This window comes from Vipera berus (genome assembly GCF_964194415.1).
Source record: "Vipera berus genome assembly, chromosome: 16".
Classification (NCBI taxonomy): Eukaryota; Metazoa; Chordata; class Lepidosauria; order Squamata; family Viperidae; genus Vipera; species Vipera berus.
Genome location: NC_138219.1, coordinates 3,951,372 through 3,978,915, shown reverse-complemented (window position 1 = coordinate 3,978,915; position 27,544 = coordinate 3,951,372). Strand labels below are relative to the sequence as shown.

The 27,544-nt window shown below is 47.3% G+C and overlaps 3 protein-coding genes across 3 annotated transcripts; all 3 read right to left on the bottom strand.

Annotated features, from left to right (window-relative positions):
- Positions 1-376: 376 nt before the first annotated feature.
- Positions 377-8,264, bottom strand: LOC308675188 (cystatin-like). The gene is made up of 3 exons (XM_081340243.1): positions 7,950-8,264; positions 6,065-6,193; positions 377-687 (listed from the first exon to the last, which is right to left on the bottom strand). The coding sequence occupies exons 1-3, from the start codon at positions 8,163-8,165 to the stop codon at positions 610-612; spliced, it is 423 nt and encodes a 140-aa protein (XP_081196369.1). The 5' UTR covers positions 8,166-8,264; the 3' UTR covers positions 377-609.
- Positions 8,265-11,678: 3,414 nt separating this feature from the next.
- SSR2 (signal sequence receptor subunit 2) lies at positions 11,679-20,292 on the bottom strand. The gene is made up of 6 exons (XM_081340242.1): positions 20,180-20,292; positions 18,183-18,340; positions 17,318-17,416; positions 15,981-16,089; positions 14,581-14,658; positions 11,679-12,155 (listed from the first exon to the last, which is right to left on the bottom strand). Exons 2-6 carry the CDS (start codon positions 18,338-18,340, stop codon positions 12,045-12,047), a joined length of 555 nt encoding a protein of 184 aa, XP_081196368.1. The 5' UTR covers positions 20,180-20,292; the 3' UTR covers positions 11,679-12,044.
- A 1,007-nt stretch (positions 20,293-21,299) lies between these two features.
- On the bottom strand, positions 21,300-27,416 carry TSACC (TSSK6 activating cochaperone). Its single transcript, XM_081340110.1, has 5 exons — positions 27,194-27,416; positions 26,914-26,982; positions 25,340-25,369; positions 23,761-23,919; positions 21,300-21,697 (listed from the first exon to the last, which is right to left on the bottom strand). The coding sequence occupies exons 2-5, from the start codon at positions 26,978-26,980 to the stop codon at positions 21,471-21,473; spliced, it is 483 nt and encodes a 160-aa protein (XP_081196236.1). The 5' UTR covers positions 26,981-26,982; positions 27,194-27,416; the 3' UTR covers positions 21,300-21,470.
- Positions 27,417-27,544: the final 128 nt, after the last annotated feature.

Genomic DNA, 27,544 nt, shown 5'->3' with positions numbered 1-27,544 from the left:
AAATTATTAAGGTCGGATGGGATTTGGATAAGAAAGGAACACAAGCCAGAGCATCACGCTGACAGCTTTATTTAAGACTAATTAACAACCAATTGAGTAAAATATGGATCTGCCTTCCCTATAACTAAAACAATAGCAAAGAAAAATAGAGAACAGAAGACCCCCCCCCATATGCTGTATCTCGTGGGAAACGTGAACTGGGGTTTAAGCAAATCATTTTATTCATGATTTGCGAAGGGCCGTGTATATATGTATATGTATATGTATATGTATATGTATATGTATATGTATATGTATATGTATATGTATATATATATATATATATATATATATATATATATATATATATATATATATATATATATATATATATATATATATATATATATATATATATATATATATATATATATATATATATATATATATATATATATATATATATATATACCGGTATATATATATATATATATATATATATATATATATTTGGATCATGACGGAAAAAGCAAAGCTTGCTGTAAATTCAGCTCAAACGGCGGCTGGACGCACACAGAACCGTTTGCCAGTATCGGGGTCGTCTCGTAAGTCCATCCCAGCTTTTCCAGACTAGTTACAGCTCATCTTAGTCAACAATGTCGACTGCAGCCAAGGACGGGACCAGACTTCAAACTGGCAAGTTAGTTCCTAAAAGAGAAGGAAAAAAGAAGGAAAAACCCAGATCATCAGTGCTTGCGATGGTTGGGGGCATCTCAACTCTCAATGGAAAGACTACTTGTAGCTCAGGGTTGAAGGGAGGGGTCCTTGGTGCGCTCAGAGCCTGGTGGTTTTCTTGCAGACGTTTCATGACCCAACTAGGTAACATCATCAGTGCTAGAAGGGAATGGTGTCGGGAGGAGGAGGATGAATAACTGTGGGGTCCTTGGTACTCTCTGAGCTTGGTTTTCTTGCAGACGTTTCATGACCCAACTAGGTAAAATCATCAGTGCTAGAAGGGAGTGGGGTTTGTTCTCTATTTATATAGAATGAGGCCACCGCGTGGCTTAGCAGTTATGACATTGGGTTTGTCGGCTGGCTATTCTATTTCCTCCAATGGGATTTTCCCATACCAGGAAACATAGATTGGGCAACCTAGAAAAGTACGTGCCCTCCTAACCATACCCAAAAGCTCCGAGTTTCTTGGCAAAGTCCATTTTCCTGTATGAGTTCATGGTGACCTAACCCTAACCAGCTTTTCATTTCAACCCCAAACCACCCCAGTGATGCCCTCGACGTGATGTCCCGTTGCCTGGAGGCAGTCCGGGTCTGGATGGGGAGGAACAGGCTTCAGCTCAACCCTGACAAGACTGAGTGGCTGTACGTGCCGGCATCTCGGGAAATTCAGATTATTCCATCTCTTACTATGGGGGGTGAGTTATTACCCCCCGTAGATAGGGCTCGCAACTTGGGGGGTCCTCCTAGATTCACAGCTCTCCTTAGATCATATAGGAGCTGTGACTAGGGGGGGGCTTTGCCCAGGTTCGCCTGGTGCGCCAGTTGCGGCCCTATCTGGACCGGGATGCCTTGCGTACGGTCACTCATGCGCTCGTGACCTCTCGTTTGGACTACTGCAATGCTCTCTACATGGGGCTGCCGTTGAGGACCACTCGGAGGCTTCAACTGGTGCAGAATGCAGCCGCGCGAATTGTGTTGGGGGTCTCCCGATACTCCCATGTTACACCTCTGCTCCGCGAGCTGCATTGGCTTCCAGTTGCCCTCCGGGTGAGATTCAAGGTGCTGGTGATGACCTATAAAGGCATGGGTCCGGATTACCTACGGCAGCACCTGCTGCCAGCATCAACGTCCCTCCGTCCAGTGCGCTCCCACAGAGTGGGCCTCCTCAGGGTGCCTACGATCAGAGAATGTCGATTGGTGGCCCCCAGGGGGAGGGCGTTCTCTGTGGGCGCGCCAGACCTATGGAACCGCTTGCCGGTTGAGCTCCGGATGGCCCCCGACCTTCGCTCCTTCCGACGGGATCTAAAAACCAATTTATTTGAACAAGCCAGCCTGGTCTGATGGGTTCGGAGTTTGGGTTTGGGTTTTAACATAGCTTTTAACTATTGTATTATATCAGGCATAATTATTTAATCTTTTTTAACTTTTGTACTTTGTATTTAATATTTATTGCCCTGTACACCGCCCTGAGTCCTTCGGGAGAAGGACGGTATAAAAATTTAATAAATATTAATATATAATATAAATATAAATATAACCCTAAGTGGAATTTTCCTCCAATGGGATTTTCCCATCTATTTTACCAGGAAACATAGATAGGGCAGCCTAGAAAAGTCAGTGCCCTCCTAACCATACCCAAGAACTCCGAGTTTGTTGGCGATGTCCATTTTGCTCTATGAGTTCATGGTGACCTAACCCTAAGCCTAAGTGGAATTTTCCTCCAATGGGATTTTCCCATGTATTTTACTAGGAAACACAGGTAACCCTAAGTCCATGATGGCGAACCTATAGCACGTGTGCCACAGGTGGGCACACGCGCCGTTGCCCCAGTCCTAGGCCTTCAGCTGGCTTTTATAAAAACTTTTCGCTTTAGGCCTCCGCCACAGTGTGCGGGGAAAAAAAAGGTTCAATCAATCAATTTCAACTTCTCTCGGGGGGAAAAAAAGATCTCGCAAAGTTGGAATTGAACTTTTTAGTCCCACCCAATCTGCCATTACCACCACAACCACAACCACCCAATGGGCCACGCCACCCAATGGGCCACGCCCACCTGGCACCCGACGATACATAATTGGATTTTGGGTCGCAGTTTGGACACTCGGTCTCTAAAAGGTTCGCCATCACTGGTATAGACTCTCCCGCTCAAGCAGGGGGTTGGACTAGATGACCTCCAAGGTCCCTTCCAGCTCTTGGGAAGGCAGCATCCGAAGAGCTGCCTATCTAACCTAGAATTAAGCAGAAATTTCCTGACAGCGCCAGCAATTAATCAGTGCAACAGCTTCCCCTCCTGAAGTTCTGGGTGCTTCATCAACCGAGGTTGTTTTTAAGAAGAGACTGGGCAATCATTTGAAATGACATAAAAGAGTCTGCTGCTTGAGCAGGGGGCTGGATTAAATGACCTCCCGAGGTCCCTTCCAACTCCGTTATTCTATATTAAGCGTGAAGGAAGCTGTAGCCCCAATGACTGGGGACTGTCTGCCATCCAAAAAAGGAACTGGAGTAAAACTCAGGAAATTGCAGGCCTGTCAGCTTGATGCTTTATTGGGCAAGATCCTCAAACAGATAATTGTTATTAAGCAACCTAATCCAGAGAACTTGGTAGGAATGTGGTCATTAGCCAGCGCCAGCCTGTGCATTTCAGCAAAACATTTGACAATTGCCTAACGCAGCCAGCCTCCACAACTGAGCAAAGGCGAGATTGCTGTTGTTGTTGTTGTTAGCCGCAAAGTCGTGTCTGACCCCTCGCAACCCCACGGACCACGTTCCTCCAGGCCTTCCTGTCCTCTGCCATCTTCTGGAGTCCCTTTAGGCTCACGCCTCCTGCTTCAGTGACTCCATCCAGCCACCTCCTTCTCTGTCGTCCCCTTCTTCTATTGCCCTCAATCTTTCCCAGCATGAGGCTCTTCTCCAGTGAGTCCTTCCTTCTCATGAGGTGGCCAAAGGATCTGAGTTTCAACTTCAGGATCTGGCCTTCTAAAGAGCAGTCAGGGTGGATCTCCTCTAGGACTGACCGGTTTGATCGCCTTGCAGTCCGAGGGACTCGCAGGAGTCTTCTCCAACACCAGAGTTCAAAGGCCTCCATTCTTTGGCGCTCAGCCTTTCTTACGGTCCAGCTTTCACAGCCATACATTGCAACTGGGAAGACCATGGCCTTGACTATACGCACTTTTGTTGACAGAGTGATGTCTCTGCTCTTTAGTGTGCCGTCTAGATTTGCTTCGAGATTGCAGGGCGCATCTTAATAGTTTTATAACGACCTGGATGAACGGTCAGTGAATAAGCCAAGGCCTACCCCTAATCCTAACAAATCGTAGCAAAACAAAAACAATCCAAAAAAACCCCAGAGTCGTTTGCATAATGGGCAGCTATGTAAACTAGATAAAATATAACTTAAGAAGGGTTACGAAAGGAAAGGTGAGACACAAAATCCCTTTTTCACCCCCTCTGCTCCCTTTCGGTGCCAAGGCAGGCCAGGTTTTTAGAATTCATTGCAGGCCTAAAAGGGAAGAAGGGGAATCTACTGGGTCTCAGGTGACCTGTTTAAAATTGTTTTGAGATGAGACACCAGGCTAGTCATCAGATGGAAGATGAGCAATCTTTTAAACGAAGGAAGGATCAACTTGCGACGTTCTTTGCCTTTGAGTGCCCACACCCAGCCTTGTTTTGTCTGTCAATCAACCGATGACAGAGATCCATCCGGGATTGTTCAGCTCCACCCTAGGCCTCATAGTGTAAGCTCATTCCTCAGTAGCCAAAATATTTGTGCAATTGGCCCATTGAGAAACCACAGACCTTTCCCAAATAGCTGCTCTGGGATGATTGCCTGGCTGCCACCGGAAGTCATTAATCAGAATAAAACTGGACGGGACCTTTGAAGTCTTCTAGTCCAGGCATCCCCAACCCCCGGTCCGTGGACCAGTACCGGGCCACGGCATGTTGGCAACCGGTCCACACAAAGAAGCAAAGCCCCATCCGCCGGATGCAGGCAGCACACGAAACCACGCACCCTCCGGTCTGCGGAAAAACCTCCCTCCCTGGAACCGGTGCCTGGTGCCTAAAAGGTTGGGGACCTGTGTTCTAATCCAGCCCTCTGCTCAGGCAGGAAACCCTACACCGTTTGAGACAAATGATTGCCCAATCTCTTCTTAAAAACATTCTCCAGTGATGAAGCACCCACAACTTCTGGAAGCAGGTTGTTCCACCGGCTAATTATTCTCACTGCCAGGACGTTTCTCCTTAGTTCCAGGTTGCTTCTCTCCTTGATTAGTTTCGATCTGTTCCTCCCTGTTCTGCCTTCAGGCACTTTGGAGAATAGCTTGACTCCCTCTTCTTTGGGGCAGCCCCTCAAATATTCGAAGACTGCTATCACGTCCCCCCCCCTTGTCCTTTTCTTCATTAAACTAGACCTTCCCAATTCCAGCATCCGTTCCTTATATGTTTTAGCCTCCAGTCCCCTAATCATCTTTGTTGCTCTTCTCTGCACTCTTTCCAGAGTCTCAACATCTTTTTTATAATGTGGTGAGCAAAACTGGATGCCGTACTCCAGGTGTGGCCTTACTAAGGCTTTATAAAGCGGTACTAATAGTCCACGTGATTTTGATTCCATGCCTTTGTTTATACAGCCAAGGATTGTATTAGCTTTGGGGGGCTGCTGCCGCACACGGCTGGCTCACGTTTAAGCGATCGTCCACTACGATTCCTCACCGTGACTGTTTTTGAGTCAGGTTTTGCCCAATCTGTACTTGTACCTTCGGTTTTTCCTGCCAAAGGTACAAGAATCACAGTAGACCAATTTGCCAGAAAACCATATAGAGCCAAGGATGCCCACTTGTTGTATTCACGTGGCATAATAAATCTGGAGACAGCTTTAATTCACCTTCTGATTTATCCAAGTCACAATTCCCACCCACCCCCTGGAATATCCATCCAGGTTAATCCAATCCCACCACCATGGCAAATACTGGACTTTTGCCAGAGTATAAAGTCATAAGTGGATTTGGGGGGGCCCTGATCAGTCAGGTCCCGTGGGGGCTGGATCAGTTCAAAATTCCTGCTGCCCCAACAACTCTGTGTGTGTGGGGCTGCTCTCCACAATTCTCTGCCTTCATACAACACTCTTGGCCCACAACTGACCCCTTAAGCTACTCAGGCTCTAGGGGAAAAAAAATCCTTAACACAATTAGGTTAATTCTCATTCGTACAGCTCAGCTTCCCGTTTGTTTTGAAGTGAAACCATCCATGAAAAGAATTTAAATCTGTTTTTACAGAGGGTGGGGGGTTGGGGCGGCTGACCTACAAACAAGGTAGCTTTTGTCCCATGTTAAATGCATATTTTGGCATCTAATCTCACCTCCTGCTGATTCTCTGGCGGGAGACTGCAGTTCTGGATCTCTTGGTACAGCTTTGGCTTGCCGACGGTCTTTCTGCACGTTGTTTTCACCAACTTCATCTTAAGATAATACTTCACCCCGGAAACGACCTGGATTTAAAAAAACAAAAAAACAAAACAAACAAACAGTAATGTGACTTTAAATAAATTACAGGGGAAAAACCCAGAACCTGTTCAGCTTCATTGATAGCAGTTTATGGCGAGAGAGGAACAGGAAAATCAGTTTAAAAGGAAATATTTCTGTTTCAGAGAGAAACAGCAGAAATCCTTTTGATCCAGGATAACAGTCCCTCCATAGAACACCTCCTAAACTATTGGCTATTCCAGAGGACCCAACAAGGCTGCCCACCCCCTCGATACTGCCCCACCCCAGACCCACACTTGCAGTACAGGTAGTCCTCGACTTACGACCACAAGGGAGCCCAAAATTTCTGTTGCTAAGTCAGACCTTGGTTAAGGGAAACTTTGTCCCACTTTACGAACTTTCTGCCTATTGTATTCTATTCTGTCTTCTATATTCTAATTCCAATTGTATTCCATTCTGTATTCTATTCTATTCTGTAGTCTATATTCCATATTCTAATTCCTATTCTATTCTGTCTGTATTCTATATTCTAATTCCTATTTTATTCTATTCTATATTCTACATTCTAATTCCTATTTTATTCTATTCTGTATTCTATATTCTAATTCCTATTCTATTCTGTAGTCTATATTCCATATTCTAATTCCTATTCTATTCTGTCTGTATTCTATATTCTAATTCCTATTTTATTCTATTCTATATTCTACATTCTAATTCCTATTTTATTCTATTCTGTATTCTATATTCTAATTCCTATTTTATTCTATTCTATATTCTAATTCCTATTCTATTCTATCCTGTATTCTATAGTCTATATTCTAATTCCTATTTCATTCTACTGTATATTCTATATTCTAATTCCTATTCTATCTGTAGTCTATATTCTAATTCCTATTTTATTCTACTGTATGTTCTATATTCTAATTCCTATTCTGTTCTACCTGTATTCTATATTCTAATTCCTATTCTATTCCATTCTGCATTCTATTCTATTCTGTAGTCTATATTCTACATTCTAATTCCTATTTCATTCTACTGTATATTCTATATTCTAATTCCTATTCTATTCTATCTGTAGTCTATATTCTAATTCCTATTTCATTCTACTGTATATTCTATATTCTAATTCCTATTCTGTTCTATCTGTATTCTATATTCTAATTCCTATTCTATTCCATTCTGCATTCTATTCTATTCTGTAGTCTATATTCTACATTCTAATTCCTATTTCATTCTACTGTATATTCTATATTCTAATTCCTATTCTATTCTATCTGTAGTCTATATTCTAATTCCTATTTCATTCTACTGTATATTCTATATTCTAATTCCTATTCTGTTCTATCTGTATTCTATATTCTAATTCCTATTCTATTCCATTCTGCATTCTATTCTATTCTGTAGTCTATATTCTACATTCTAATTCCTATTTCATTCTACTGTATATTCTATATTCTAATTCCTATTCTATTCTATCTGTATTCTATATTCTAATTCCTATTTCATTCTACTGTATATTCTATATTCTAATTCCTATTCTGTTCTATCTGTATTCTATATTCTAATTCCTATTCTATTCCATTCTGCATTCTATTCTATTCTGTAGTCTATATTCTACATTCTAATTCCTATTTCATTCTACTGTATATTCTATATTCTAATTCCTATTCTACCTGTACTCTATATTTTAATTCCTATTCTATTCTATTCCAAAAAGAGGCTGTTTCCCCCCACCCACCCACACCCCAATCGCCCCCCCACCTGGGACTGCGCCTCCACAACGCGCAGCGCCTTGAAATAGTGGCCGTTTGCGCTGCGCGCGTTGTATCTCTCCACGGCGAAGACGGCGGCTTCCTGCACTTCGGGATCCGCGACGTCTCGGGGGGAAAGACCCCCGGGCATGATGGCCGGCAGCGCCCAGGGCAGCAGCAGCAGCAGGAGGCAGAGAGGGGCCGCCACAGGCAGCCGGGAGTGCATTATGGGTCCGGCAGGCAGGCAGGCAGGTAAGCAGAGCGAGCAACGCCAACCGTCGCTCCGGAGCAGATTTGACGCAGGTAGCCCAGTTCTTAAGCGGAGGGCGCCGCCCACTTGCCCCAGGCCCCGCCCATTCCCGAGAAGCCCCGCCCCCGCGGCTGCTGCTCCGCTTCCGCGTGGGAGTTTAAGCAATCCGAAGAGAGCCCGGAAGAAAAGCAAGGGATATTTTGCTGGGTTAAAAAAAAAAAAAGAATGATTGGCAACTTAAACCAGTAGAGGAGTGAAGACAAGAAAACATAAGTTACTCTTGGTTTCAATGTACCCAATTGAAAGCTAGGTGGAAGTCAGATCAAAAGGTTGGCACCGCAACTACAGATCAAAATTTAGTAAAGCAAATTAGAGATTCAAATTGTGCACATATAAAGAGGATATATAAGAATTTGGTTAATTGTATATTATGCATAATTTTTATTTAGAATATGATTATTGTAGCTATAATCCTGTATTTAGCTCTGGGAAGTGGGGGGGGAAGTGGGTGGGTTTGGGGTGGGAGGGATTTGGGGATATATTGTAAAATTTTGTTTTTGTAAAACTCTTTAATAAAAAGAGAGAGAGAGAGAGAGAGAGAGAGAGAGAGAGAGAGACTCTCTTTGCACGGATGGCTTTAAAGCAGGCAAACTTGGCAACTTTGAGACTTATGGACTTCAACTCCCAGAATTCCTCTGTCAGCCCTGGCTGGCTGAGGAATTCTGGGAGTTGAAGTCCACAAGTCTTAAAAGTTGCCAAGTTTGCTGGCTGGGGAATTCCGGGAGTTGAAGTCCACAAGTCTTAAAGTTGGCAAGTTTGAAGAGCCCTGCTTTAAAAAGTAACAAAGAAAAAACGAGATTTTTCTGAGTTCGTCTGAAATGGTAATAATAATAATAATATAAAGTTGGAAGGGACCTTGGAGGTCATCTAGTCCAACCCCCTGCTCAGGCAGGAAACCCTATAGGGTTTCTTTCCTGCCTGAGCAGGGGGTTGGACTAGATGACCTCCAAGGTCCCTTCCCATTCTTGTTGTTATTTTCTGTCAGTGTTCTGAAAAAGCTTAGTAGGGGTGTGACGAATAGCCTGAAAGTCCAATTAGGAAGAGGGCAAAATGGTGCCGTTTATTACGTGAATCACCGCCGTTGCTAAGTTAGCAACCCCGTTGTTAAGCGAATCTGGCTTCCCCCACTGACTTTGCTTGTCACGTGACCCCGGGGCCTTGCAACCATCATAAATAGGAGTCCGTTGCCGAGCGAGCGTCTGAATTTTTTTATCACATGATCATGGGGATGCTGCAACAGTCATGAAGTATGAAAAAGGGTCACGAGTCGCTTTTTTTCAATGACGCAACTCTGAACGGTCACTAAATGAGCTGTTGCTAAGTTGAGGACTACCTGTAGGTAGGGCAAGGAATTGATGGCTGACATTTGATTCCCATCATTGTAAATACTATCGTTATCCCCCCCTAGTCCTTCTTTAATGACAGACTGAATGTGTGTAGTTCCTTCAACTGTTCAACCTACAATTTAGCCTCCAGATCTTTAATCATCTTTGTTCCTCTACTCTGCGCACGTATCTTTTTTTGTATCATGGCCACCAGAACTGGACACGGTATTTCAAATCTCATCTGACCAGCGTGATATAAAGTGGCATTTGCACTTCTCGTGGTCTTGAAACTATCCCTGTTAGTGCAGCCTAGGATGGTGTTGGCTTTTTCGGCAGCTGTCCCACATGGCCGGCTCATACCTAAGTGGTTGTCCACTAGGATCCCTGGATCCCTCCCAGTTACTCCTGCCGAGCCGGGTAACGCCTATGCCAGGGGTAGGCAACCTCGGTTCTTTTATGACTCGTGGACTTCAACTCCCAGAATTCCTGAGCCAGCCACACTGAGGGGAAAGGGAGAGGTTTTCAAGCTGAGCCATGCTGGCTCAGGAATTCTGGGAGTTGAAGTCCACGAGTCATAAAAGAGACAAGGTTGCCTACCCCTGGCCTATGCTGTACTTATGCATTTGATTTTCCCTGCCCAAGTGCAGAATCTTACTTTTCTCACCAATAAGCTGCATCTTGGTAGATAGGGCCCAGGGCCCCAGTCGGACAAGATCCTCCTGGATTGTAGACCCGTCTTTCTAAAGTGTTGGCTACTCCCACCAAAGGGACGTGGTGGCTCAGTGGGTTAGGACGCTGAGCTTGTCAATCAGAAGGTCGGCAGTTTGGCGGGATGAATCCCGAGTGCCGCGTAACAGAGTGAGCGCCTGTTACTCGTCCCAGCTTCTGCCAACCTAGCAGTTCGAAAGCACGTAAAAATGCGAGTAGAAAAATAGGGACCACTACGATGGGAAGGTAACAGCGTTCCGTGCGCCTTTGGCGTCTAGTCATGCCGGCCACATGACCACGGAGACGTCCTCGGACAAGCGCTGGCTCTTCGGCTTTGAAACGGAGACGAGCACCGGCCCCTAGAGTCGGAAACGACTAGCACGCATGTGCTACCTTTACCTTACCTTGACCTTACTCCCACCAACTTGGTGTCTTCTGAAAATCTGACGAGTTCCCCTTCTATCCCCTCGTCCAGGTCATTCTTCACTGATGGAAAAGAGATTTCTTTTCCTTTTATTTTAAACGGATAATGGATGGAAACTGATTCAACCTAGAAATAAAATCTTTTGACAGTGGGAAATGTCCGAAATGGTGTAGGGTCTCCTGCTTGAGCAGGGGGTTGGACTAGATGACCTCCAAGGTCCCTTCCAGCTGTCTATTCTATTCTATTCTATTCCTTTTATCCTATCCTATTCTAATTCTTATTGTTTTACTATTCTGTTCTTATTCTATTCTACTTCTGTTCTACTATTATTCTGCTCTATTCTAATTCTATTCTATTCTATTCTTTTTCTCCTATTCTATTCTTTTTCTTGTTTTACTATTCTGTTCTTATTCTAGTCTAATTCTGTTCTATTATTCTATTCTTATTGTTTTACTATTATGTTCTATTCTAATTCTATTCTATTCTTTTTCTCCTATTTTATTCTAATTCTTGTTTTACTATTCTTATTCCATTCTAATTCTGTTCTATTATTCTATTCTATTCTGTTTTACTATTATTCTGCTCTATTCTAATTCTATTCTATTCTTTCTCCTATTGTATTTTATTCTAATTCTTGTTTTACTATTCTATTCTAATTCTGTTCTATTATTCTATTCTATTCATATTCTGTTTTACTATTATTCTGTTCTATTCTATTCTATTCTATTCTATTCTATTCTATTCTATTCTATTCTATTCTATTCTATTCATTCCTATTCTTATTCTTATTCCCATTGCATATTCTATTCCATTCCATTCCATTCCATTCCATTCTTCTTATTCTATTTTAAACCTACATCCAATATATATCCAATATATTCACTTGCCTAGAATGTATTTCTCTTTAAGGTGCTGTTCATCCCAGGCAGACGGAAGGGAAGGAGGGGGGGAAACCCCACGAAACACACAATGGAGAGTTTAAGATATATATTTTTTTTTAAAAAAAAAGAAAAGAAAAGAAAGAAAGAAAAATCTGCCACGGCAGCCTGGAAGGATCCCTCCGGGAGATAGCAAGCAATTCCGGATTTTGACCTCTTTAGGGCTCCGATGTTTCCTCCACCAGGGATGAGAGCTTCTTCCTTGCATGATCCTTTTTGATCGAGGAAAGCGGGTCTCCAAAAGGAGAAGAAACGGGGTGGGAGCTGGCCTCGGAGGAGAAACAACCTCCCCCCCCCACCCCGCGCCTCCTTTCAAACCGGAAAAAGGTCTCAGTTGGCAAAGAAGGACCCCCCCCATGAGCTGAGTCCCCCTTTCCTTCTCCAGCTGCATGAAGGCCGCTCAGTTCTTCTTGCTCTTGGCCGTGTCGTACTTCCGCTTACTCGAGTACCACAGCAGCAACGGGATGCCGATGGAGGGCAGCGTCATGACGCCAAAGGCTGCCCAGTCCAGCTTGACAAAGAGATGGAAGCAAAAGAGTCAGCGGGAGGGAAAGTTGAGGAGGCCAGCCCACCCACCCACCCACCCTGGCATCAGCAGAGGAAGGGGAGGGGAAGAAGAAGAAGAAGAAGAAGAAGAAGAAGAAGAAGAAGAAGGAGAAGGAGAAGGAGAAGGAGAAGGAGAAAAAGAGGAGGAGGAGGAGAAGAAGAGGAGGAGGAGGAGGAGGAGGAGAAGAAGGAGAAGAAGAAGAAGAAGAAGAAGAGGAGGAGGAGGAGAAGAAGAGGAGGAGGAGGAGGAGGAGGAGGAGAAGGGGAGGGGGAAGGGGAAGAAGGAGGAGGAGGAGAAGGAGAGGAGGAAGAGGAAGAGGGGAAGAAGAAGAGGAGGAGGAGAAGAAGAAGAGGAGGAGGAGGAGGAGGAGGAGAAGAAGAAGAGGAGGAGGAGGAGGAGGAGGAGAAGGGGAGGGGGAAGGGGAAGAAGAAGAAGAAGAGGAGGAGGAGAAGAGGAGAAGGAGAAGGAGAAGAAGAAGAAGAAGAAGAAGAAGAAGAGGAGGAGGAGAAGAAGAGGAGGAAGAGGAAGAGGGGAAGAAGAGGAGGAGGAGGAGGAGGAGGAGAAGAAGAAGAGGAGGAGGAGGAGGAGAAGAAGAAGAGGAGGAGGAGGAGGAGGAGAAGGGGAGGGGGAAGGGGAAGAAGAAGAAGAAGAGGAGGAGGAGAAGAGGAAGGAAGAGGAAGAGGGGAAGAAGAGGAGGAGAAGGAGAAGGAGAAGAAGAAGAAGAAGAAGAAGAAGAAGAAGAAAGAGGAGGAGGAGGAGGTGGAGAAGAAGAGGAGGAGGAGGAGGGAGGAGAAGGAGAAGGAGAAGAAGAAGAAGAAGAAGAAGAAGAGGAGGAGGAGGAGGAGGAGAAGAAGAGGAGGAGGAGGAGGAGGAGGGAAGAGGAGGAGGGGAGGAGGAGGAGAAGGGGAGGGGGAAGGGGAAGAAGAAGAAGAGGAGGAGGAGGAGAAGGAGAGGAGGAAGAGGAAGAGGGGAAGAAGAGGAGGAGGAGGGAGAAGAAGAAGAGGAGGAGGAGGAGGAGGAGGAGAAGAAGAAGAAGAAGAAGAAAAGAAGAGGAGGAGGAGGAGGAGGAGGAGAGGAGGAGGAGGAGGAGGAGGAGAAGGGGAGAAGAAGAAGAAGAGGAGGAGGAGGAGAAGGAGAGGAGGAAGAGGAAGAGGGGAAGAAGAGGAGGAGGAGGAGAGAAGAAGAGGAGGAGGAGGAGGAGGAGAAGAAGAGGAGGAGGAGGAGGAGGAGGAGAAGGGGAGGGGAAGGGGAAGAAGAAGAAGAAGAGGAGGAGGAGAAGAGGAGGAAGAGGAAGAGGGGAAGAAGAAGAGGAGGAGGAGGAGGAGGAGGAGGAGGAGGAGAAGAAGAGGAGGAGGAGGAGAATGGGAGGGGGAAGGGGAAGAAGAAGAAGAGGAGGAGGAGGAGAAGAGGAGGAAGAGGAAGAGGAGGAGGAGGAGGAGGGGGAAGGGGAAGAAGAAGAAGAGGAGGAGGAGGAGGAGATTAGAACTGGGCCATCCGACAGGGATGGCAGATCTCCCCTGGAATGGCTGGAGAGTCCAGGGGTAGGACGAGGCTGTCCCAGGCCCCTCTGGCCCTGGGGGAAAGTGGTTCAACACCGGGGCAGCAGCGATGAGTGGCCGGGGGAGGCTGCCTTCCTCGGGAACCACGGGTTGCTTTGAGCAGGCACCTCTCTGGCCTTTGTCAACTCCGCTTCTTTGACTTCGGATGGTGCTTCTGCCCTGCGGACCGGGAGCCTCGCTTACAAACCACAGACTTCCCCCTCGCCTTGCGCATCGTCTCTGGTGGCCATCCGATCCAGTCTGCGGGGACTGAGTTGCACCGGCCGCCTTCAGGAAAGTTTGGGCTGAAGCTTTAGCAGCTCTTGCGGGGCTGCCTGTCGTGGTGTAGCGGTGCAATAAAAAAGGCTTTATTGGTGCCTGCCAACACGACCTGGGCCAATACGTGGTGCGTTCCAGGGCCAGACCATCCTGGGGTACTCCCGGGATGGCTGGTTTGGCCCTCAGGGGGAAAAGCCGCTCTCTGGCGGATGCCACATTCTGCATCCACACGTTACAGGTATCCTTTGATTTATGACCGGAATTGAGCCTGAATCGCACTTGTCTGCCAGGCCAGTCGTTAAACGGGGCACCGCACAGACTGCGCCCAACTTTACAACCGTCTCTGGGCAGGAACCACTGCAATGGTGAACACCATGATGTTTAAGAAAATCCACTGTCCCTAGGGGCATTTTTAGCTGGAAACCAGCTTTTTCCCCAAAGCCCCCCCCCAAAAAAATGTAAACTACAGTCACGCGAGTGCAGGACAACTTATCAGTCGTAAGTTGGGGACTACCTGTACTCACGTTATTCCCAACTACGGAAATTAGCAGTGTCGGAGTGAGATTACTTACAAAATGTGGGGAAAACCTCCTGTCGAATTCTCGCTGGGCCAAGATGCCTCCTTGCCCTGGGGCACTGGTGAAGCCGACCTAGCCAAAAAAAATAAAATAAAATAAAATAAGAGGGGGTGTCTTGATTTGTGGGGCACACCGGAGGCCAGGAGCCCAAAACTCTGTCCTCAGATGACCAAAGAGGCCAAGATCCCTGTGCCCCAAACTCACCGACCCGCTTCCCTTGTATTACTTCATCAACACGCTACGGGTTAACAACCCTGAATTCCAATAAGTTGGCTTACTGCCAACTTGATTTAGGATAACAGTGGGGCATAATTTGAAAAAGAAAAAAAAAGAAAAAAAAAGAAAAAAAGAAAGGCCAATTAAGCCTGTTTTCCTTTGCAAGGACAAAGAAGAGCTAAAGGAAAACTTATTCCTGGAATTGGGAAAGATCCTGCTTAAGAGAGGCAGAGAATATGTGCCGAAGGACTACAACTTCCAGCATCGCTTACTCTTAGTCCCAATGGCTGGGGCTGCTGGGAAATGTAGTTTGGCACCTTAGCACCTTTTGGAGTGTACTCTTCACACAAAAAATTCTAGTATGCCTGGCCTAGGAACAGGCAAAACCCATTCAATAACCACCCCCACCCATCCCCAAATTCTGTGAATTCAGCATGCAAATTTTGGAGGAATCCAAAATAAGATTAACAATCATCAACCCAGCTATTTACTTAACAGCCCAATGAGCTTCCTAGAGCAGAGGTCTCCAAGCTGGGCAACTTTTAAGACTTGTGGACTTCAGCTCCCAGAATTCCCTCGCCAGCCGTGCTAGCTGAGGAATTCTGGGAGTTGAAGTCCACAAGTCTTAAAGTCGCCAAGGTTGGAGACCCCTGGCCTAGAGCATTGTGGGTGAAGACCGAGCACGCATATAACCCTTTCCAAGCTCCATGCACCAATTACAGAATGAGGGTAAGAAATGGCCATTAGTAACTTCAAATACTGCACTATCATAATATTGTAACATCAAGTTTCAGAAATAAAGGCTAGGACCGGTAAAGGAATCCTTGTGGATTTTAGGCGTGAGCTTAAATGGACTCCAGAAGATGGTAGAGGACAGGAAGGCCTGGAGGAACGTTGTCCATAGGGTCGCGATGGGTCGGACACGACTTCACAGCTAACAACAATAATTTATTTACTCGCATTTACATACTTTCAAACTGCTAGGTTGGCAAGAGTGGAAGTAGAAACAGGAGCTCACCCCATCGCGTGGCGCTCAGGTCTTGAACCAGGGCTGCCAGCGTTCCAGCTGAGAAGCCCAGCGTCTTAACCAATTTCAGGAATATTCGGATAAATATTGCGTAAAAAGCTACTAATTTCATAAGCGCACGCCAGCCGACCCCAAGGCACCTGTGACTTACCACCACCTGTCCCCCCTCCTGCACCAGGTACGTGATTGTAGCTGATGTGAAGTTGAAGTAACCAGCCTTCAGCGGCCTGAGGACCACAGTGTGGGACACGTTGCTGGCCCTGAGCAAGTCAACGCTAAGGAAGCCAAACACAGATGTGAAAGCAGCAGGGGAAAAAAAACACTTTGAGATACAGGTAGATGACCACCTGATCAGTGAGCATTCCAAATTCGGAAGGCACTCTCTGAATGAGAGGTCAGATGAGGAGACTTGAACTCATTGGGAGCCTCACACTGCAATGAGAAAGGACACACAATTTTGCAGCTACTACGATTGTTGGCCGAGCAGGGACAAAAACAGCCAGGGAAATGATTGAAGCTTGGGAAAACGGGCCCTCTGGTCAGTCAACAGGGGTGCTGATTTACCCCCAGCTTATCAAGTATTTAGAAGGTGAGGGCTGGCCAACCACTTAAAAGCCAGCCATCAGCACACCCTAATCAACATCTAAAAAGCTTCATACAACAGGCACTATAAATACCACACACAGAACAGCACAGGCTCTGCAAGTGACACGTTTGCTATTTGCAACCATCCCTACCAGCTTTCCCAGAAAGCAAAGGAGGGGCATCCCTGTGGATTTTACTCTGCTCGTCGTTGCTGACTTGAGAGGTTGAAGCTCATCTCCGTTCCAAGGCCGTGAGCCTGCGCTGTCCCGAGACATTTCCGCGGTCTTTTGCGGCCAGCAAGATATAGCAGAGCACTATTTCCTCCCCACTGAAGTGGTACCCATTTATCTAGTCGCGTTTGCCTGCTTCCAAACTGCCAGGTGAGCAAGAGCTAGGCCAGGGGTAGGCAACCTTGGCTCTTCTTATGACGTGGTTTTTACGACGTGGTTTTTGTCACGCTTCTATCATTTTTGACATTTTTAACCCTAATTTAATTTTTAATTTCTAATGTTAATTTCTACATGTTGTTTATCGGTTATATTATGTTGTACACCGCCCAGAGCTCCTCTTCGAGGGAGATGGGTAGTTTAGAAATAGGAAATATAAATCAACTTGCACACCTTACCCATCCTGTGTGACACCTGTCACGCACCTTTCTGTCTTGGGGGAGGGGTGACTCTCAAGCACCCCCTTACATCCACCCTGACTGCGCCCCCAGCACATCGCCACACCCACCCCAACCTGCACAGCACCTCTTGTGCCGCTGCACACCCTCCCTGAATTATGCAGTGCCTCTCGTATATTTGGCTGTTTTTACGAGCTGCCCAGAGTCAGATGGCATCCAAAGAGACTGAAATAAATGCAAATCCCTCAATCGGATCAAGACCCTTCGAAAAAGGATACGGTGCAATCCTGTCCCACTTCACGTTGAGCATCCCGGAGACGATGCCAAAATCTTCCGGAGGGAAGGAATCATCCGACAATTCAACTTCTAAGGCGGCGCTACACACCCCAGCAGGGAAAGAGGGAAGAACAGGAACAAAGCCTTACATCTAGTCTTTGACTTACGACCGCAATGGAACTCAAACATTTCTGTGGCTAAGTGAGACAGTTGTTAGGTGAATTTTGCCCCATTTTACGACCTTTCTGGCCACCAATTGTGAAGTGACTCAGTTGCTAAGTGAGTCACACGGCCGTTAAGTGAATCTGGCTTCCCCCGTGGACTTTGCTTAGTCGGATGGTTGCAAAAGGGGATCACGTGGCCCTGGGACACTGCCACGGTTTTGGGTTTTTTTGGGGGGGAGCTTGTTGTCATTTTGAACAGTCGTAAGGCGAGGACTACCTGCATTGTGAAATATAGTTACGTCTTAAAAGTAGCCCATACGTGTGGCCGAACTATCCGCAGCCCTCGGGGAAAAGCAAATGGCGACACCCATTTCACTCCTCCAGAATTAATAATAATAATAATAATAATAATAATAATAATAATAATAATAATAATAATAATAATAATAATGATGATGATAATGATAATGATGATGATGATGATGATAATAATAATAATAATAATAATAATAATAATAATAATAATAATAATAAGTTGGAAGGGACCTTGGAGGTCATCTAGTCCAACCCTCTGCTAAGGCAGGAAACCCTATACCATTTCAGACAAATGGCTGTCCAGTCTCTTCTTAAAAACTTCCAGTGTTGGAGTATTCACCACTTCTGGAGGCAGGTGGTTCCACTGGTTAGTTAGTTAGTTAATTACCTGGAACCCACATTGTAGATGTTATACTGCAAGGTGAGGTCTCGGCCCTCCACTGCGTATCTGTTCAGCAGAGCCTTGGAGGCCAGAAGCCTGGCCCCTTCCTCACAGTGGATGGAAGAGAAGACCCCCAGAAAAGCGAGCAGCAGCGGTAGCTTCATCTGGAAAGAAGAAGAACACGAGGGGGGTCTATTTTTGGAGAAAGCAGAAAAACACCGTCAAAGTTTCAGGACTGAGACGTCAGACATCTTATGGAGAAACCGCAACGCGTTGGTCCCTTTTAGCCAGAGCAGGTGGCTGCAGGTTCAAGAATTGGCTAGGACTTAGATGGGAGACCACATGGAAAGCCCAGGGTCGAGGGTGCATTGGCAAATCCAAAACACATCCTGGAAGAACACAACTGCAATCCACTTCTCTATGAGCGGCCAGAAAACTACAGGATCTATCCATAGGATTAAGCTCAATTTAAGAGAGACCTTTGGAAAGTCAGTTTGGGGCAGCATTTAAGGCATCAAGCTAGAAACCCTGAGTTCTAGTCCAGTCTTAGGCACTAAGCCAGCGGGGTGGCCTTGGGCCAGTCACTTTCTCTCAGCCCTAGGATATAGGCAATGGCAAACTACCTCCGGAAAAAAGCTGGCAAGGAAACTTTGGAGATTTGTCCAAGTAGACTCTAAGAATTAGACTGAATGGGGGGAGAGAGATTTTACTTCTATACAAGCGTCAATTCTTAAACCATTGTTGGTTTAAACCATTCTTGGCTGATCTCGGAAAGTCCAGATAGTGCTTGAATGAGACACAATCATAAGATCTCAGGGCCTTAACTGGACTTGGAAATTGAAAAGAAAGGGAAAAAAATCCTAGAAAAAGTCAGCCCATGCTCTTTATTACATACTCCAGGTAGAATCCAGTGGTCATCAGCGTTTAACTTGAAAGCGTAACATGAAAGTGGACAAAGACAGAAGGAAAATGCCTAAGCTTGGGAAGTGCCATTGCCAATTTTAATTTTTAAAAAAAAAAATAAAAATAAAAATAAATCACGCTGTCAGCTTCTGCCTTAACCGCAATTATGTGCTGGAGACTTTTGGAAGGGAGAATATTAAGAAAAAAAAAATCAAGGAATGGCCCACCTCCTTCTCTTCCCCCACCCCCCACCTTGAAAAGCTCTTAGGGTAGCTTCTGGTTGGGGATGATGGGATCTTTAGTCCTACCCAACCAGAGGGTGCCTGGTGTGCAAGGCGGCGGGGGGTGGGGGTGGGGGGGCAAGGAGGGTAGCTCTTGGGGTATCTTCTGGCTGGGGATGATGAGAACTGTAGTCCTACCCAACCAGACGGTGCCTGGTGTGCAAGGCGGGGGGGGGGGGGGAGAGAAAGGAGGATAGCTCTTGGGGTAGCTTCTGGCTGGGGATGATGGGAACTGCAGTCCTACCCGACCAGAGGGTGCCTGGTGTGCAAGGGGGGCAGGAGGAGGGTAGCTCTTGGGGTAGCTTCTGATGGGAACTGTAGTCCTACCCAACCAGAGGGTACCTGATGTGCAAGGTGGGGAGGGGGAAGGGTAGCTGTTGGGGGGGGTTAGCTTCTGGCTGGGGATGATGGGAACTGTAGTCCTACCCAACTAGAGGGTGCCTGGTGTGCGAGGCCGGGGGGAGGGAGAATCAAAGGAGGGTAGCGTCTGGCTGGGGATGATGGGAACTGTAGCCTTACCCAACCTGCCCTGAGGCTGGGAACCAAGGAGAAAAGGTGGAAGCGCGGGAAGGGCAATTTATGCAGCGCCCCCCACCACCACCACCACGATTTTCCCCGCTTGGACCCCCCCTTCCAATTTTCAAGGCTCTTTCTTTGGAGGGGGCGGGGGTCTTCTTTGGCAGGGACCCCAGAAAGTTGCCCCGCTCCCCAAACAGGACCTGGCTAGAATCTTTCCCCTCCCCGCAATGCCCCCTCCCCTCCCAACAGCCCCCTCCCCATTAACAAACCGCTGGACCGCGCAGCCCCCCACCCTCCCACCTTCGCTCCTGCAGCTGCCAGCAGAACGGAAGAGGACGTCAGCGCTCGGCTTGCCTCGGACGCCCGGCCGAGGCCCCGCCCCCTGGGCCTCACGTGCTTCCTGCCTTTGCCGCTGAGCTCCCTGGGAGTTGCAGTCTTCGGGCCCAGCAACCTTCTTCTCGCTTGCAAGCCAGTGCAGGACGGCGCCTCTCTGCCACCCCCCACCCCCTCAGCCACCCCCACCCCCCCAATAAAGTCAAGGAAAACTGCTTCTCCCGTTTGTAGGTGCGTCTGGTTTTTTTTTAAAAGAAAGGTTCCTTTTTCGAAATCTAAAGCCAAATTTGAAAGAACCCGCTCCCAAAACTGCGAAGAAAAAAAAAAGTGAAAATCAAGAGGGAGCCCTCAAGTTATGACCCCAACATTTCTGTTGCCAAGTGAAACATTTGTGAAGAGAATTTGCCCCGTTGTACGACCTTTCCTGCCAGTTGCTTAGTGAATCGCTGCAATTGCTAAGTTGCTAAGTGAATCCTGCTTCCCCATTGACTTTGCTTGTCAGGTCACAAAAGGAGATCATGCCTAAGGCGGGACTAGAACTCACCATCTCCCGGTGATTGGCCCAGTCACCCAATTGGCTTTCCTGTCTAATTCAGGACTAGAACGCACCGTCTCCTGGTGATTGGCCCAAAGTCACCTAATTGGCCTTCATGCCTAAGGCAGAACTAGAACTCACCGTCTCCCGGTGATTGACCCAGTCACCCAACTGGCTTTCATACCTAAGGCGGGACTAGAACTCACCGTCTCCCGGTGATTGGCCCAAAGTCACCCAATTGGCTTTCCTGTCTAGTTCAGGACTAGAACTCACCGTCTCCTGGTGATTGGCCCAAAGTCACCCAATTGGCTTTCCTGTCTAATTCAGGACTAGAACTCACCGTCTCCCGGTGATTGGCCCAAAGTCACCCAATTAGCTTTCATACCTAAGGCACAACTAGAACTCACCGTCTCCTGGCGATTGGCCCAAAGTCACCCAACTGGCTTTCATGCCTAAGGTGGGACTAGAACTCACTTGCCTGGTTAACCCAACAGCAGTCAGTGCCTTTTGGATCAAAAGCGGATTTCTGGTGAAGCAAAACATCCACAGGGCAAAAATATAACAAGCACTTTATTTGCATCGCGCAGCTTCCGCTGCCTGTCAGTCTCATGGCACTAAATCCCGCGTCGTGGGCACCGCCACGTGCTGGACAGCGTCTGCCCAGGAGGCCCGCAGCTGCCCGCAGACGGCCTGCGTTGAAGAGAGAGGCCCAGGAGCTTGCTGCTAGCTGCCGGGGTGCGGCAAGGAGGCCGAGTCCCTGGGGGGCTGCTGCTCTAGCTGGCCCCGGAGCTCTCCATTTTGCTGCTCCTGCTTGACGAGGAGGTGGTTTATGGACTCCCGGATGTCCTGCAACAGCGCCAGCTGCTCCTGCGCGATCTGGGTCTGCACCTGCATGTTGTTGTGTAGACATTCAAGGAGGCCGAAGCATTCCTGCGGCTGGTGGTCCGCAGCTGGGAGAGAGAAGGGGGGGGCGGCAGGGGAAGGGTGACCGGCTTGCCGAGAAGAGAGAGCCACAAGCAGGCAGCCCCTCGGTCTCCGCCTCAGCAGCCAATTCAGGAAAAGCTTTTCCAAAAAGTGCATTATTATATATTGAGGCCTTTGGACTACGGTGCTGGAGAAGACTCCTGCGAGTCCCTCGGACTGCAAGGCGATCAAACTGGTCAGTCCTAGAGGAGATCCACCCTGACTGCTCTTTAGAAGGCCAGATCCTGAAGTTGAAACTCCAATACTTTGGCCACCTAAGGAGAAGGAAGGACTCACTGGAGAAGAGCCTCATGCTGGGAAAGATTGAGGGCAAGAGAAGAAGAAGGGGATGACAGAGAATGAGGTGGCTGGATGGAGTCACGGAAGCAGTAGGCGTGAGCCTAAATGGACTCCAGAAGATGGTAGAGGACAGGAAGGCCTGGAGGAACGTTGTCTGTGGGGTTGCGATGGTTCGGACACGACTTCGCAGCTAACAACAACAACATATATTGAGGGTATGTGTGTATATAAAACGATCTATATTGTTTGATTCTGTTTTACTACTCTAGGTGAAAGCTTAATATACGTTGCTAGATATATGTGTGTACAACATCAAGAATGGCGGGCCCAATTGGCAAAGGAAAGCTCAGGACCGTGAAGATTGGAAACATGCGGAAGAGGCCTTCATCCTGCAGTGGATGGACAATGACTAAAATATGATGACACGTGCACGCTCACACACACATACACAGAGTAAAATATAAAAGTTAAAAAGATCTGTGTTCAAATAACTATGTCTAGACCAGGGGTAGGCCACCTTGGCTCTTTGATGACTCGTGGACTTCAACTCCCAGAATTCCTGAGCCAGCATGGCTCAGTATGGAAACCTCTCCATTTCTCCTCAGCGTGGCTGGCTCAGGAATTCTGGGAGTTGAAGTCCACCAGTCATCAAAGAGCCGAGGTTGCCTAGCCCTGCCCTAGGCCATCTAACCATTCAGCTTAGGGGGAAGAAGCTAGTTCACTTCCTCGGGCTTAGTGCGACAGTGTGAACTAAATGAACTAGCAACTGCCGGCAGCCAGGATACAGTTAGTCCTCGAATTAGGACCACAACTGAGCCCAAAATTTTTGCCGCTAAGTGAAACATTGATTAGGTGAATTTTGCCCCACTTTACGATCCTCCTCGCCTCCGTTATGTGAATCGCTGCAGTTGTTTAGTCACACGGTTGTTAAGTTAGTCTGGCTTCCCCACTGACTTGGCTTCTCACAAAGTCACAACAGGGGGAATCAATGTGACCCCGGGACATTGTCCCCGTCATAAACATGAGTCAATTGCCAAGCATCCGAATTTTGATCGCGTGACCCTGGCGATGCTGCAACGGACGTGTGTGTGAAAAATGGTCGTAAAGTCCCTGTTTTTCAGTGAGGTGGTAACTCTGAACGATCACTAAACCGATGGTGGTGTTGTGACTCAGGGCCAGCCTGTGGTTTCGGCAGCCGGCTCAGATGTGTCGGAGGACTCAGATGAGGGGGAGGAGGACCGTGTGGGAGACGAACCGGTTGATGATGTCGTGGAGGCTTGGCAGAGTTCCCAGCCGGGGCCCTCTTCTCAGCTGCGTGAGCCCGATAGTGCGGAAGATGATGACCCACAGCTGGCCCTGTTCAAGGACGCCCGACGCAGGAGGCAGTCGAGCAGGAACAAACAAAGAAAGAATGTGGGACTCCTCGGGAGGAGGCACAGGGAGACCACGCCCTGAGCTCTCTATAAAAGGAGTGTTTGGGGAGGGGCTGGTTGCTGAAAGCAACTTTTCCGCTTGAGAAGACAAGCTCTAGTGTTTTTGTTAACTGCGTAATTAAATCTTGGCAGAAGCCTTTTAGCCTTGGACGCTCTCCAGTCTCTTCTTTTGAATAGGGGTTTGCTAGAAGAGGGCTGGTTCAGAACAGGTGGTAAATTGTAGGTTTCTTATAAAACTTTGGGCCTGAAGAGACTGGCTACCACTGTGTTCCGTCTTCCGGCTACCCACAGACAGACAGACACCAGATGATCCTTACCAAAATGTCGCTTTCCTTTCCCCGTCCATGAGGCCTGGGGATGTGGCAGGACCGGACTGGGCCTCCACTGAGTTGAGGGCAGCTCAAGAAAACTGGGAGATGGCTTAGCAGGGCACAAAGGCTTAAACGATGTGGCTGGAGAGCCGTCAAGGTCTTCTCCTGTTGAGAGAGAGAGAGAGAGAGAGAAATGAGTTCAGATTTAAGAACGATCCTGCCAAGCGCCAGGCGCCTTCCAGATGTGGGGCAGAATTCCCTGGCTAAACCAGGATATGCTGGGTCAAAAGCCAGCAACTCAAACTTCTGAGCTATAATTCTGCGGCAAACACCTGGTGTCAATCGATGCTGTTCAACACAGGTAGCCAGAAACCAGAAGTAAATGCGGGCCGAAAAAAATTCCACTGCAAACCACAGTTGGATGATGCTTGCAAAGAGCTTTATTTATTTATTTATTTTTATTTTTAATTCCATTTATATCCCGCCCTTCTCCGAAGACTCAGGGCGGCTTACAAGCTTAGCAGTAGCCTTCATTCTATGTATATGCCTGCTTATTAGGGCTTTCACACACACCCACAAGCGGCATTATTACAAAGTCAGCTTAATTGCCAACAATCTGGGTCCTCATTTGACCTACCTCGGAAGGATGGAAGGCTGAGTCAACCTTGAGCCTGGTGGGACTCGAACCTGTACTAATGGCAGGCAGCTGGTGTTACTTAAGGAGGCATTAGCCCACTGCTCCACCAAGGAAAATGCGGGCTGGTTGGTGAGCCCCCAATATGCACTTAGGTGGTTGTGGGGTGGGGGTGGCTATTGGAACTTCAATATATATATGGGCAGTCCCTGACTTATGACCATGACTGAGCCCAAAATTTATAGAGCTAAGCAAGACAGTTGCTAAATGGATTTTTGCCCCCATTTTATGACCTTTCTTACCACCGTTGTTAAGAGAATCACTGCAGCTTTTAAGTTAGTGACATGGTTGCTAAGTAAACCTGCTTTTTCCCTGCTGACTTTGCTTGTCAGAAGGTCACCAAAAGGGGATCACGGCACCCCCCACGGGACACTGCGACCGTCATGAGTATGAGTCAGTTGCCAAGCGTCTGAATTCTGATCACGTGACCGTGGAGATACCGCAACGGTTGTTAAGTGTGAAAAACGGTCATTAAGTTACTTTTTTCCAGCGCTGTTGCAACTTTGAATGGTCGCTAAATGAACTGTTGCAAGTCGAGGACTGCCTGGCAGAAATACCCAGGCAAACACACACACCCCGTTTCTTGGGTGTCACACCACAGTTCCACTGGCATGGAGAGTGGCCCGCTGTGTTGAGTTGCGCTTTGCTGCCGTGCCTCTAACAGTGGCTGGATCTGCAACAGGGAGAAGCCATCTCTGGGCCGTGAGCCACATTACGGGCAAAATGGGCAGCATACAAATTAAACAAACATTAGGATAAATGAATAAAACAAGAGAAGCCTGACTGCCAATTCCTGCTGGGACAATTGGAGAAAAAGCTGAAATTCTCCATAGGCAAAGCGGCTTTCGGTGGCAAATCGACTCTCACAGAACAAAAGTTTTAAACGCTTACGTGGGGCTTGCGAAGATCTTTTCGGAGTACCTGGAAGTGAACAGTAATTGTTGTTGGCGCCTGCAAGGCTCTTCTCACTAAGAGTCAACCATCCCATCGGTAAATGCAGCGAAAGAAACTCCCAGGATATTATTTTACCAAGGGTGTAACTTTACTGATAATTCCGCACAGGCACAGAAGTAAGCAAAGCCAGTTCCGACGTTTTTGTGAAAAAACCAGCAGAGGTAAAATCCCCCTTTTTTTTGCCCAGACCTCCCCACGTTTCATTGTCCAGCAATTCATTTTGTTTGGAGAATATTCTGAGCAGGTCAGACTTTTCCCAGCATTTGACCTTGGGGTGTTAAGCCCATCCCAGGCTACAGTTGGCTCACTTGCGCTCCTCAATTCCCTCCCAAAAAACTCCCTTGCATTCCAATATTTTCCCTCCCCCCCCCACAGCCAAAAACCAGAGTTCGCAATGCACAGCTGAGTGTAGACATCATGCTACGCCATAATCAGAGACCTTAGTCCCAAAGGTCCTTTTTTCAAAAGGCAACTGGACTTTGAAGACGTTTCGCTTCTCATCCGAGAAGCTTCTTCAGTTCTGACGGAATGGTGGAGGATGGAAGGATTTGTGTTTCCTTGCAGTCATCTGGTCGTCTGCACTCTTTCTGAGCGTCGCTGAAGCCACTTGGAGGTTCCTCTGCGCCCACAAGGGTTAACTGAATAGTGCAAATTGATGTGGGACCTTTTTTGGGGGGGAAATGCTGAAAGGGCTGTGTTGTAAACACAATGAACACATTGAAACTTCTTTCAGCAGTTCCAAAAAGATTTCCACACCCATTTGCACTATTCTGGTGACCCTGAGGGCAGAGATAAACCTCCAAGTGGCCTCAATGACTCCCAGAAAGAGTACTAACGACCAGATGACTGCAAAGAATATAAATCCTTCCATTCCCCACCCTCGGGTCAGAACTGAAGAAGCTTCTCAGGATGAGAAACCAAATGTCTTCAAAGAAAAACAAAGCCTTTTGGGGGGTGGAGGGGGAAACACCTTTGGGACAACCAGGACCTGGATGACCGAGAACCTCCACGGACATTCAGAAATGTTAAATTATGCCAACCAGAGACTCAGTTCAAAACACAAGGAAGATTCATTGGATCTAATATGTTAAACCCAGACACTGTGTGCTTGGAAGCCAAGCGTTATGGCATAGCTGATATAGTAATCTAGCCACTGGCTTCCTCAACAATGTGCATGGCTAAAATAAACCTGGTTAGGGTGATATGGGAGCTAAGCCACAGAGAAAGCTGCAAAGCTTCTCATCTGCAGCTTTCTCCGTCTCCAACTTGGTGACCTACAACAACGTGGCACTTTGCTTCTTCTCCACCTCCACTCAAGATGACCTGGTCGGGGAGCGTGGGAATTGAAGTCCGAGGCCTTCAGAGGTGGTCAGGCTGGGAGTGGCTTGAATGGAGGATAAGCCACGTGACCTGCTGACCTATCCACTGCTGGGGTGCATCATTTACCTGGACAACTTCCTTTGTTTAAGCATTTGCTCACAGGGAACAGGGTCAAGGGGGGGGGCACCTACTTTTCCGATGCTGCTTCTCTTCCTGGGGGTTTAAGTCTGGCTCCATCTGAATGGGACTGGAACTCATGCCTAGAAAAAGGGAGAGCCATCCAATGAAGATAAACATTGGAAGGGGCCTTGGAGATCTTCTACTCCAACCCCCTGCTCAAGAAGGGGGCCCTATACTATTTCAGATAAATGATTGCCCAGTCTCTTTTTAAAAGCCTCCAAGGATGGAGCACCCACAACTTCTGGAGTCAAGCAGTTCCACCGACCGACTGTTCTCGCTGTCAAGAAATACCTCCTTAGTTCCAGGTTGCTTCACTCCTTGGTTAGTTTCCATCCATTGTTTCTTGTCTTGCCTTCTGATGCTTTGGAAAATAGGTTGACCCCTCCTCATCTCTGCAGGAGCCCCTCAAATGGAGGAAGATGCTATCATGTCTCCCCTAGTCCTTCTTTTCACTAAACTAGACAAACCCAATTTTTGCAACCCTTCTTCGTATGTTTTAGTCTCCAGGCCTTTAATCATCTTAGTTGCTCTTCTCTGCACTCTTTCCGGTCTCAACACCTTTTTTATATTATTTTTATACTCTATACTATAAAGGGGCAAGAAACAGCAGCAGCAGGCTTTGTGGGGAGGGCAGGAGAGAGA

Coding starts and splice junctions, on each gene's coding strand:
- LOC308675188 (XM_081340243.1), bottom strand. CDS start 8,165: ATGCACTCCCGGCTGCCTGTGGCGGCCCCTCTCTGCCTCCTGCTGCTG. Junction 6,194..7,949: donor TTGTGGAGGCGCAGTCCCAG/GTGGGGGGGCGA, acceptor TTTTAAATCCAG/GTCGTTTCCGGGGTGAAGTA. Junction 688..6,064: donor CGCCAGAGAATCAGCAGGAG/GTGAGATTAGAT, acceptor CTTCTCTTTTAG/GAACTAACTTGCCAGTTTGA.
- SSR2 (XM_081340242.1), bottom strand. CDS start 18,340: ATGAAGCTACCGCTGCTGCTCGCTTTTCTGGGGGTCTTCTCTTCCATC. Junction 16,090..17,317: donor AAGTGGGACAGGATTGCACC/GTATCCTTTTTC, acceptor TGACTTGCTCAG/GGCCAGCAACGTGTCCCACA. Junction 14,659..15,980: donor AGGAGGGGGGACAGGTGGTG/GTAAGTCACAGG, acceptor TTTTTTGGCTAG/GTCGGCTTCACCAGTGCCCC.
- TSACC (XM_081340110.1), bottom strand. CDS start 26,980: ATGAGTTCCAGTCCCATTCAGATGGAGCCAGACTTAAACCCCCAGGAA. Junction 23,920..25,339: donor AAGATCTTCGCAAGCCCCAC/GTAAGCGTTTAA, acceptor CTCTCTCAACAG/GAGAAGACCTTGACGGCTCT. Junction 21,698..23,760: donor GAAAGGAAAGCGACATTTTG/GTAAGGATCATC, acceptor TCTCTCTCCCAG/CTGCGGACCACCAGCCGCAG.